Raw genomic sequence first — 12,505 nt, forward strand, 5'->3', positions numbered from 1 at the left:
ACTATCTCATGACTGTGATGCTCTGGGAAAGACTGGAAAAATAATTTAAGGAGAGAATGTATCCTTTACTTTTAACAGTGATTATAAAATGGAGCCAGATGATATGAAAGGCTCCTAATATCAAAGCTCTGTAACAGATTTCGGTGACACTCACATCAGATCTGTGGCTAATTTGTAGGTTAAATGTATAAGGAGAAGTTATACCCCAAACAATGAAGTAGAAGTATTACTTTTAGTAAAACACATTATCGCATAAAACTTGACCATTTGGCTTATTACACTGTAATTCATTTATTTATTTTCCTCAGATATAAAATCACAATCCATTTAGTTTCTTCCCATAATAGGGTAAAATAAAAAAAAACTTCATAGCCATCTATATTTACATATAAGCATCATCTAAAACATGTACCAGCACAGATAATTTGAGTTTAAGTAAGATAGATTTTTACTGAAAAATATGTCATTTTTCCTCTCCACAGTTTCACATAAAAAATTGAAAAAGCTTTACTCTCTTTTTGAACAATGATACCAGAGTTCTTAAAAAAATGCATTAAGGGCACATAAAAATAAGTCACTTGAGGTCTATACACTACAATGCAAAGTCATGAATCATTCTCCACCTATTCACATTTTCCTCAATATATCTGCGAAGAGACTAAAATATAGCAGTATCTGGCAATGTCAATTACATAAAATTATCATAAACTTTTAAAGCAGTGTTCCAGCTAAAACTCTCTTTAGTAATTTTGAGCTATGGGTAATAATAAAGAGAGGTACCAATGACAAGATAAAGGGATAAATCAAAGAAAAATATCTAGACCTTGTGCAAATATCAGGAAAGGATACTTATCATGGACCATACCAGTTTATCTTTTTTCTCATATTAATGGCCTTAAGAGTTGCAAAGCATTATTATTGTTTAAGAGATCATCCTATTTATCTTTTCATTATTGTTTGATGAGGCTTACGCTCTTAGCTCTGATACAAGGTGTGTTGATTCAGCAATGGAATATATAAGAGGGTAGAAACCTCTTGCAGGAATGAAGTGGGATGGGAGACTAGAAACTTTCTTAAATCAGTTGTAGATTTCCTTTAGGTTGTTCTTGATTTTCCTCTTTTCACTTCAAATATTTGCTCCCACTTTTATTTCACCAGAGGTATCTGCTACTGCAGTTGTTCTAAATGTCCTATGACTTGAGTGTATGCACTGATGCTCTTACAGAGAGGAGGAAAGTTCCAGTACAGGCGGGTAGGAATGGGCCCAGGTGATATTTGTTTTTAATCCAGTTTTTCAAATCAAACGCGAGCTGTGCTTTCAAAGCCATGATTAACAATCCCAATTATTTTTTGACACTTCAACTACTAGTGACCTACCCAAATGACCTGTATCATTCTGAAATAAACAGCCATGAGAAGTGGCAAGTCTCAATTTCTGCATCATCCACAAAAATTTACACTGAGCAATTTCAGCTGGGATTCAGAATGAATTTATAGCAGACATTCATAACAACTAGAGTTTGCTTGCTTTAACAGCTGTGAGAAATTGCATTAGAAAGGAGTAAGAATAAAGTGAATACTAAAGCTAACTGAAAAACTGACAGTATAGAAGGTTTAATTCTGAAATATATCAGGAATGATCAGCTAAATATGGGAATGAGAAGAGCAAAACAGACAGCTATTCTTAGAGAAGAGGACTGAAAGGAGAAAAACAAAGGATTTCCATAATGCTTAGGAATTATTTCCAGTAACCATGAAAATAGTTACATCTAGATTATGAGATCCGAAACGAAAATGATGCTTTGATGTTCACCTATGACAATTTTATTTTGCGTAAACCTTCCAAGGAAACAACAGCTGAAAAGGTGTGTAAGTGGAGTTAAAGAACAGCTGAGGAACAAATCACAAGCAGTTCCTTAGAGAAAAACAGAAAATGACATGCAAGGGAAGATATATTTCCCATGTAACTCAAAACCTGCATAGTCATGTCCTTACCAGTTCTGGCTCCTCCTTACCGAAGCGCAGCCATTTCTCTTTATTCAAATGGCCATAGACTCTGTATTGCATGTGACCCCTGAAACAGTTCCCTCATTATACTGTGTTCATCAACACTACACTGGTGCGTTTTATCATTTAGGAGGGAAGAATGATAAAGGACATAAACCAATGTGCCCTACTTTTCATTTTGTCTGATATACCCGCACTGAAGGTAGTCCATAGCAAATCTAACAAGTCTAAATTCCTAAATACATATCCAAACTATTAAAGTCAACCTGTAACTGAAAAATTAAGAGAATTTCTGCAAGGAAGTAATTACAACTTTAGCCAGCCAGAGAGAAATAAAATTTGAGTCTATTCAAAGAAAATGAGGAACATTAAATCCATTTTATGTTTTTTAAATCTGATTAACAAACCAAATGTGCCTCTCTCCTTATTGATACATAGATTTATATCTGTCCCTATTAATATGTATCACTATATATGTCAAAGGATTATCCCAAACCGCTAAGAATAATCATTATCATTCTGTAACAAACACCTAGAATTTAATTTAAGCCTGCAAGCTGGAAGAAAATTTAACCAAATTTAATAGTGTAGAGATGCTTTTAAAAGTAACTGAATTATAAAAGTATCTAATACATTTTTAAGGACCATAGAACATAATATTTCTGTGTTTTGTTTAAATCTGAAGTTGCAAGACACTAGGAATTTCTCTTAAGGTATTACCAATAGCAGAAGAATACACAGGAGTTTTTGTGTTGTTCTCTCTCTTTTTTTTTTTTTAAAAAGGAACCATATATTGTCTAGTATTTAAAAGAAAAGCCTACTAACAAACCAAAAGCATCCAGGGGCTTAAAAAAAACCTGAATAAAACCAAGCTATCAAAAGTCAACCAATCTCTTTTCTGCTCCTACAAGAAGAAATAAAGTAGTAAAGGACTGTCCACAAGTAGTATTTTGGATGCATGTCAGTCAGTTAAAGCTAACACGCGACAGGGCTACACATGTCTACTCAATCACCCAATTCCACATTTTGCAGTTACTCAATGTCAAGCAGTTCAGACTCTGTTTTATTCCACAGCATTTGTACACTGCAGCTTTGTGTGTGAGGAACCAGTTTCCCTTGAACTCTTACAAAAATGTGTTAAAATGAAACATTCACAGATTGGACAAAGACAGCACAATTGCATGGTACCTAATCCAGGTATCTTCACCTAAATCAATGCTCCTTATTAGGAGTTCTTTACATTAGAAAAAAGTTCTAGTATATGGATCCGTAGCTGTTCAGGTAAAACACAAAATCCAATATAATAAAGATTGTTTTACATATGAGAAAATTGGTGTGCCATGGCATTTCAGTAAGCTTTAGCTCCCTGCGTTTTTCAATAAACTCTTTCTAGAGTGTCCTGTTTTATAATGTCCAGGTGTTGTGAACAGATGATATTTATTTTGGCAACATTTTCCAAGATTCAAAAGGAATGCAAGAGTATCAGTGTTGTGGCTATAAAGTTTGACATCAGAGAATTTTCCTTTTTTGATTCGAGATGAATTTTCCAAGAACAATAGATGAACCAAATCCAAAGGCAAAGAATTTAGTCTGACAGAATTGAATCACATAATCAGTTCTATAATTGAGTAACAGATCTAAAACTTACCATTTTTTTCCTTTTGTCTTGTTCTGTGGGAGGTTCCTCATCTGTAACTTTGGGCTCTTCAAAATGAAACATCAACATGCAGCTAGGAATGGGAATAAGAATAGTTTTAATATACATTCTCATTAAAAATTATTTTAAAGCACTTTTAAAAACACATGACAGATGAGGGAGTTTGATGAAAGTCACGCAACCTGTTAGCAAGTAATTTTTTTTCTCAGAACAGTCAATCTAAAGAAGCCTGCATGCATGTTCTACACCCATGTAACAATATCAGTTATACTTTGTATTGTAGCTCAAGTTCCTGCTTAAAAATGCATTTCTGCATATAGAAAACAGACCATGTAGGTTTTAAACAATTAATATAGAAAAACCTACTCTTCCTAACTAGAATTTCCCAATCTTTCCAAGGAAGTGCTATCCAAGCACTCTGTATCCTATCAACGTGAAAATCAGAGTGGCACATATGCAAAACTAGCCATGACTCCTCACTGCATTCATGTATTCCTGTCTTTAACAAGAGGACCTGAAAACTGATGTGGTCACTGTTCTTGGTTCTAAATACTGTCCTGGTTTCAGCTGGGGCAGAGACAATACTAAAATCTGCAAGACACTGAACAGCAATGTTTTAGGTGGACAGAAATGAGTTAGCATCTCCATTTGTTTATTTAAAGAGTTTTTCCTAGGCAGGTAAAGCAAAGCTTTTAAACTTATTTTTTGTTTTGCTCAACCCTCAACTGGTAGGTACCAATATGCACAAATAAAAGCCATACTATAACTATTATTTTTGTCGTAATTATAAAACCAGAAAATATGAAAAAAAAAAGTTTAAATGCCAGAGGTTTTTCTGTCTCTTGGAACGGCTTAAATGGACTTTATAAAGACATTGGTGAAAGATATCCTATAGCAAACATGCTTTCCATTCAATTTGCATTCTCTGCATTGAAAGAATACACAAATATCCCACCACTTTATCTAATTTTTACTAGAAAATCTTCTTTGAAAACCAAAAGAATTTAAAAATCACTCAGGTGACAACAACTTGCCACTGTGTATTAGGTATGTTTTATGGCAGGAAAGATACATAATCTGCCTATTACAAGGCACCAGGACATACACACATTATTGCTCATTTTCAGCCCTGTACTACTGTACATTTTTAACTGCTGCGCTCCACTAGCAGGTGAAATGTTCCTGCAGCTAAGTTGAATAACTTGTTTTAAAGTTACTAAAATGAAAAAAAAATTGTGATTTTATGTGAAAATGTTCAGATTTACTGTTTATATATTCAGTTTTCTATTAACGTGTTTAGAGCTTGCTAAAAAGCACAGCAGAAGGGTCAAATGCTAACATAGAAGCTATTTCCAACAAAGCGATTACTTATTTCAAAATAATACAGCAAATCTCCTGCCTCCTCTCTGCATAAACGGTATGATTTCTCGCAACTCAGTTTATTAAAGAAAAAGGAGACAAAAATATGTCAATTGCTAAAACATACAAGATTGAATTAACTTTTTCAGACTTTGATAAATTTTAGGTATCACAAGAAGTAATTCAAAAAAGCAGGAGAGGAGGGAATAAAAAAAAGATTATGATCAAATCGGGAAAAATTTGAATATTGTTAAGACAGGACTAGAGCAATGGAATGCTCCCCTTTCCAGAAAATCTGAGGTCTGTAAACCCTCCTTGTAATTATCACTACAGTGCAAAACATAAACACTAGGAAACCTGACTGAGTGTAATCCCTTTGTATCGTAAGCCAGAGCACCGTGTAATAATTTTCATACCTGATCAAAATTCCATCTAAAAACCAGTGAGACCTTTGTCTTTGCACTTGTATTTGGAAAGGCTCTTCCACAAATCTCATTACTGTAACTACAACAGTTTCTTCAAATTTCCTGTTTGAATGTATTCATGGTCAGCTTACACTTAAGCCAACACTGTCATTTAATTTGTGCAGATTTCCCTGTGCATGCTTACCCCCTCTTCATCCTTTAGTGGCTGCAGATCTGTATGTATTGCTTCAGCCTTGATTTTCCTATGCTTAAACATGCATGTTGTTTTAGGCTCTGTGCTACAGTAATTAGATATTATGATAATCAGTGGAGTACACAATTTTTTCCTGAAACAGTTCAGGCTTAAATCCTTCTTCAATAATGCACACAACTCCAGATCTCACTTTATTTACTTTCAGATGATGTCAAAATGTGTAACACAAATGTCAGAATCTTTCAGGCAGGCCATTCAGTATCCGTCCACAGAAATATGTCCTTGGTTCAGTGTGCCTATACTTTAGAAAGCAAAAACAATGCCCGCAGTTTGGAAAAGTACAGGGACAAGCTCTATAAGCCTTCAAGCTTAAAATGAACTAGGACAAAGTTTTACTTATTTCTCTGTGAGAACTCTAAGTGCTGGCAAAGCACCGTGTTTAGAAATAGAAGGGACTCGGTAACATTGTCTCTGACTGCACATACAACACAGTGCCAAAGCACATTCCCAGACTTTGGAGTTACATCTTCTACACAGAGTTAGGAAAAAAACAAAAGTACTTTTGCTAGCAATTCTTGGGTATAGTTCAAGCTCAGTGTCAGTGTGGACCATTCTCAGAGCACACTTGTCTGCATACCACCTTGTTTAAGTGGAGGAAAACTTAATAGACTGCATGCAGTGTTCTACGCCAGCTGGCTTCAGTGCCAGCAAACATCCCCGTAAGCAGTTAATTAATTAGTTCAGATACAGTCTGTTCCATCACCAGCTAATTATCTGAAAATTAGAAAATGTTTGATTCTTAGCATCTGGCAAATACTGTTATTAGAAAATAGAGTCTGTAGGGATATGTTGTAGTGTACCTCTTTTTAATGTCTTACAACTCTCCATCATTCTACAACTATGTAACATTAAGACCTCTGTCCTAAAAAGTCCTTATTATTCAGTGTTTTGTTTACTTTTCCAGCTTTGATGCAGTCCCACCAGCAACCCGGGAGTCAGCAGGAGAGGATGAGTGTGGTGGTGGATGGCAGAGCACTCTGAGCACCCCTGACACCACCTTCCTGCCAGCAACAAACACTTGCCTCCAGCTCTGGAAACTGTCTTTTGAGGTACACCCTGTAGCAGCTGGTGTGTAAAGTGGAAGAGGTAAAAGGGGAGAATTGTCCTTGTGGGATAGGTTTTCAAGTTCTCCAGACCACAAAGAATTGTACACAAGGGTCCACTCAATGAGGCTGTGGCTTTTAGGAAAAGATCTTGGTTAAACTCCAGATGTCACACTCAAAGAAAATCTGAGCTACCATCCTAGCAACATACAAGCTTGTTGGATTGTAATTTTAGATATAATAGTCAAGTGAGCAAAAAAGCAAATCTAAGCATATGAATGTTTTAAGAGATCATTTAGTAGATAACTTAATGAACAACATAAAATTATATTGGCTGTCATTTTAAGCCCTTCCTCCCCCCATAACAATTATTTTTTCTTAAGACCAAAAATTTCCTATCTTAATAAAACATTCACTCTTGGGAAAACAAAACTCTTAGGAGCATGCCCTAACTGCCCACAGATTCTTCCAATCAAAACATTACACATAAAATAGCACCCCTACTGTTAAATCCACAAGAATTCATTAGATTTTCCACTTACTCTTTGTATGTTCCTGTTTCAGGATCTTCAGTCATAACATCATGCAGCCCTTCCACCGAAATACTGATGATTCCACAAAATTTATCTTGGATAACACTGGAAAAGAACAAAATTTATCTTGGATAACGTTGGAAAAGAACAGGAAAGTGACTTAGCTAAAGGAACTAAACAGGAAATTTGCTCAGTAACTGTAGAGCACATTAACTAAGCAGCATTTTCATTGCTTAATGCTTAGCTGAGCATGCTACCAAGCAGCTAACTCAGTATTTTTTTAAATTACACAAAGGTTTCAAAAATACGCAAGAAACATTTCTTAAATAGAATAAAACCTCACGTGCCACTCTTGAAAACCTAGAAATAATTGCAAATGAAATAAAAGAAAAAAATGCATTAGCACAGGACACAGGAACTGAGCAGGGAGGGCACGCTCCTGCTAGCAGGGAGGTCAGAGTACTGGCTTCTATTCATAACACATTTAAGATGTTTTCTCCCATCTCTATTCAATGCACAATCTACACACAACCCCATAAGCAAAGGGCAGCTTTTACAGATGCTATGCTCCCCTACTGCTTCTTCTGCCCAGCCTTACGGGTATTTCTTCACCCTCCTAGGCAGCTGAATGACTCCCCGTAGAGGGTGAAAAATATCTGCACAAACACCACTTCCCTGACTATAGAGAGAAAGGTGGGGTAGGATTTCTCTGCTTAAACACAGGCACTTCCTGCCATTTGAAACACTAGGTTGTTTAAGACAGCTGCAAAAGGCTGGCAGGTATCACTCTGGACTTAGATGCCTTCCTCCAGCATGAGCTGAAGGCGAGACTGCGTGCCCTCCTCCCTCCCCTGCCCCCAAATGACACTGAACTCTTTATGTTTAGACACTTGCCCCTGCCTTGAGAATTGATGTGCATGTAGAGTAAGGGTGCAGAAAAAATTATGTTCCCATGATGGATAAATTAGGTGCCACCAGCTCCTAGTTAATGGAAAGCGGCTCTGACTGCTGTTTCTGCTGAATTCCCTGCTACTGTGGGTCTAATGCCAGAGACATGCTTCTGTGGGACTTGGGTGCATTTGTACTCTTGTGAACTACAAAAGGGTGAGGACATACTGCAAGGGAAAGGATGTTCACCTCGGGAAGACTGCAAAAGTTCCAGCTACAAGCAGCAGAGAAAGAGAAATGGCCTAACTGGTGACGGTAAACTACAACTGTCTTCCTGGGACTGCTGTTGACAGAAACATTTTATTACTTCCTGTTTGGAATTTCAGGCTTAATTTTCCCCAAAAGATGCTGCTGCTTTCTAGTAGGCAGAAGCCGACATGCTCCATATTTGTTCAAAGGTACTGAATACTAAATTCATGTACTGTAGTTTGATGTTTTAACATAGACAAATCTATTTCTTAATATTGTTTCGCTTCCTTTTCTTATTTGGGATGAAATCTGAAAAACTGGATAAACTGTAGCTCCTCATTGCATTTGAAAAACTTCTTGTTAGCTATAAACCAAAATTTTACATATATGACAAACAGACTTTATATAACAATGGATGCTTTGGAAAAAATGTGTATCAAGTTAGAATATAAAAGCATATAAAATATCTCTTTTAAATTTGTTAAGATTATGATTCAACTCATGACCATTTTGTTTCCAAAGGACTATTTTTGTTCCCTTTTTTATTCAGCTACTGTCAAATGCCAGGATCTGAACTGTATTTTGTATAATGAAACCTGAAACTCCCAAATTCCACAAAATGAAAATTGACACAAATTTCATTCAGTCTGTCTTATTATAATTGTCAAGCATGTATTTTAAAAGAGAGTTTCACTCCTGCCAGAAAGCTTCCCCATCTCATTCAGAAGAGCAAAACTATCACAAGTTGTGAGACTGAATCTCTGTGGGGTTCTGCAGACAGCAGGCAAGCAGCCTACCGACCACCCACCGCTGAGAAAGCGAGCGCTGCCTGCTTAGCAGCCTGCAGAACAAGCCCTCAGAGACACAGCAGGTTTCTTCACTCCTGTCAGAGATCCCTGCCTAGCACACCTTCCATTCATCCAGCATGCGGCACACCTCCACCTCTTGTGCCTCATACTTTTTTTGAAACACATCTCTAGGAAAATGCGATTAACGTGGCTAGTATTTTCCAACATGAAAAAGGAAACAGCTGTCCTCAGATTCATGTCAATAGAGGACAAGGGGCGTTCAGCCTAGAACAAAAGCAAACACTTTGCACCCTGGAGGAGTAAACTATGCCCTGTACAAATGCACTGTTTAATTAATAATACAGGCTGCTATCCATTACCTGGTACTTGTATTTCTTCCAAGCTGCACAAAGAATCCCTAACTGCCATAGAAATTTTATACTGGGAGGTAAGAGAAAGGTGTTTGACCCAGTGAAGGCATAGGCTTTTCATCAGCTGCAGGGCTAATTGTAGTCAATCTATTCAGGGAGGTTACTTTAATTAACCAACAGGTAAATAAATACTGTAGGCATAGTGCTCTTTAACTTTATGGGTTTTTTCCAAGCTTGCAGATTGATAGGAGCACACAGGGAGGCCCATTTCAGTAACTTCTGTTTCCAAGGATCTGTGATATTTCTAGAAGAAATTGAGGATACTGGTTGAAGACCCAGAATAGTGTTGCCGGTAGGTAGCTCCGAAGCACATAGAGAAATCATTAATTTCTTTACTTGGAGAGGATCGTTTTACTTTATGGCATACATGGGGAATGACATTTTACTTCTTCAGTGAAAGACAGAAAATTCATGGAAATTTTCCTTTTTTTTGAGGAAAGCAAAGCTAAAGAACATAGAAGACCTTTCAAAATGGGGTAACTGTTGCCTGCCGCTTTCAGTAAAGATAATACCTTCTGTCTTCTCCCCCTTCTTCTTTTTTCCTTTAAACGGGACGTGAAGTTTCTTCCTACCAAAGACTTGCTGAAATGTTTACCAAGTGTGGAATCATTAAACAATGCGACTATTTTTAGAATACAAGACACATGCTGGTGAAAAATAAAGACAGCATAGGTTCACTGTGCTTTGAAAAATAAACCTCAATTAAAGTTCAGTGGCAATATAAAATGTATCAGGCCTTATTTTCATAGAAGAGAAAGAGAGCCATGCAAATCAACCTTTTTAAGGAGACTAAAATTAGCCACTTGTTTCAAGAAATACATTAGGAAGTCGTATGAGTAGATGCAGACAAGACAGGGATGCTGTATTTAGATGAACTTTCAAAACGGAACAGTTAACACTGTCCATACTAAAATATTAACTCGGGAGGAAGGCACCATTTAAGCAGTTCCCCCTTGAGCTGCATATAACCCAGATCAGCAATGGAACAAACAACAGCAAGAAGTTAAAACTGGTTTTGTAGCTACCCAGTTTCCCCGAGTTATCGGAACAAAACCTCATTTGATACACAGCAAAAATTATCAAAAGACAGGCCCTGAATTAGAGAATTATAACTTCTATAAACTTGTTAGGGTCTAAACCACTCCAGAACACAGTTTCAAAGATGCATTTAACACATATTAACATCAATTTTTATTACAGAAAGGATCTTTTATGCTATCTGTAAATAAAATTCACCTTGCCTACACTGAAAACAAAATGTAGCAAACGTTTAGGGTAGGTTGTACATGAATAATCTCAAGCCTTTTATTTCAAAGTTTACAAAATTTGTCAGATAAAATAAAAGCTTCACAAAAGAAAAAAAGAAATTACATCTGTTCTGAAAAAAAGCAATACTCATTTCTTCCTCATTCTATCATTTCTAATACACTCAGCTACCTAGTCAACATTTTTGTTATCCTGAGGGTTTATGCAAAAAGTGAGAATTTGGATTTCAATTACATAGATAGCCACTGTACATAAAGTGTTATCATCAGCTTAATAAAACATGTATCATGATAAATTTTTAGGGGTACTTAAATAAAGTGGTCCCCATGTCTCCTATGCATCTTCCTCAGCCTATCAGAAAGGGAGGAAAAATTATGCATGGGAAAACATACTTTTTTAGAGATTAAAAAGGAAGAGAAAGTATTTTCTGCTTTTCTACATTCACCAGGATGAAGCAGTAAGCACCAAAAAAGGGAAAAGCTTGATTTCATATCTTAACAGTAGATTTGCAAAAGATGAATTAATTCTTTATCCTTATCTCATTAGCCAAGGAAAGAGGTGGAGTCAGACAAATGGAGATGACTTTGCACATACTGCGAGCAATGTAAATGATTATTACACACACACCCCCTGCCCCGACCTTAGGAACTGCACAGTGCTTAGGAGCTCCTAAAACAGTAACGCAGCAGCTACAACAACATTTCCCGGGGAGTCCTATGGCTGACCATAAACTTGATGACCATAAAGCACCATTCTGCTTCCTGGGAACAGACTCAACCAAGTCTTCTAATGTATTCTCTCATTATTTTAACAGTTAGACATATGAACCACACATGTACATGAAAGGATCTGTTTCCTAGTGTGAACATTTAAGAACAAAAGCTACTAATTGCAAAAGCAAGGCATTTCCCCCACGACCGCGTAATCTCTCAATTCCTTGTTTGTCTCCTCCAAACTGTTGGCAAGCTGGGTGCTAAGAGGACAACTCCATACCAAAGGATGGCTTCCAACTGCCCCAACTCTTTGCTTGCACAAACAGCTCTGACAACATCGGTTTCCTTTTATGCTCCATCACTACAGATGGTGAGACTCATGCCTGGCAAACAACTCCTACAGCAGCTTGTCAGTGGAAAGGACACACCTTCAGAGGGAACTCCTCCTGCTCTCCTGCAGAGAGCAGCTGTGGAAATCAGAGCCTAAAACAACCGAGCTGTCCCCTGCCAGACTTCTTCAAGAACTCGGTTTGTTGAGTCTCAACCTTTGCCCGCTCTGAAAACTCCTCTGTAACAAAGACACAGCAGCATTTCTAGCAATGAAAACTTAGCTTCCACTGAATTTTAAGTCCATTATTTCTGAAGACATCCATATAAAATAGAAAATTTAGCAATATAGCACATAAAACTACAGAACCTACTCCTGTGCAATGACTGTGCAGCTGTTATTAAATGAAAAGAAATGTAACACTTATCATGAGGAATTATGTAGGAGAGGGAGAAAGTAACAAAAACGGTTTGAAGTGGAAGAGACCGTAATGGATTAGCCACCTAAAAAACCAAATTAAGAATGGAAGAGTCAATGTTTTCCCCCTTAAAAAAATTTACCCATT

The 12,505-nt window shown here is 36.9% G+C and overlaps 1 protein-coding gene across 1 annotated transcript in view; it reads right to left on the reverse strand.

Moving 5' to 3' along the window:
• Positions 1–12,505, reverse strand: part of IPO11 (importin 11) — a 106,516-nt gene that overhangs the window by 4,448 nt on the left and 89,563 nt on the right. Inside the window, 2 exon segments of the mRNA XM_009645807.2 lie at positions 3,656–3,737; positions 7,287–7,382. Coding sequence (XP_009644102.1) covers positions 3,656–3,737; positions 7,287–7,382 — 178 coding nt within the window.

Source organism: Egretta garzetta, unplaced genomic scaffold (genome assembly GCF_000687185.1).
Source record: "Egretta garzetta isolate BGI_Z169 unplaced genomic scaffold, ASM68718v1 scaffold659, whole genome shotgun sequence".
In the NCBI taxonomy this organism is placed as follows: domain Eukaryota; kingdom Metazoa; phylum Chordata; class Aves; order Pelecaniformes; family Ardeidae; genus Egretta; species Egretta garzetta.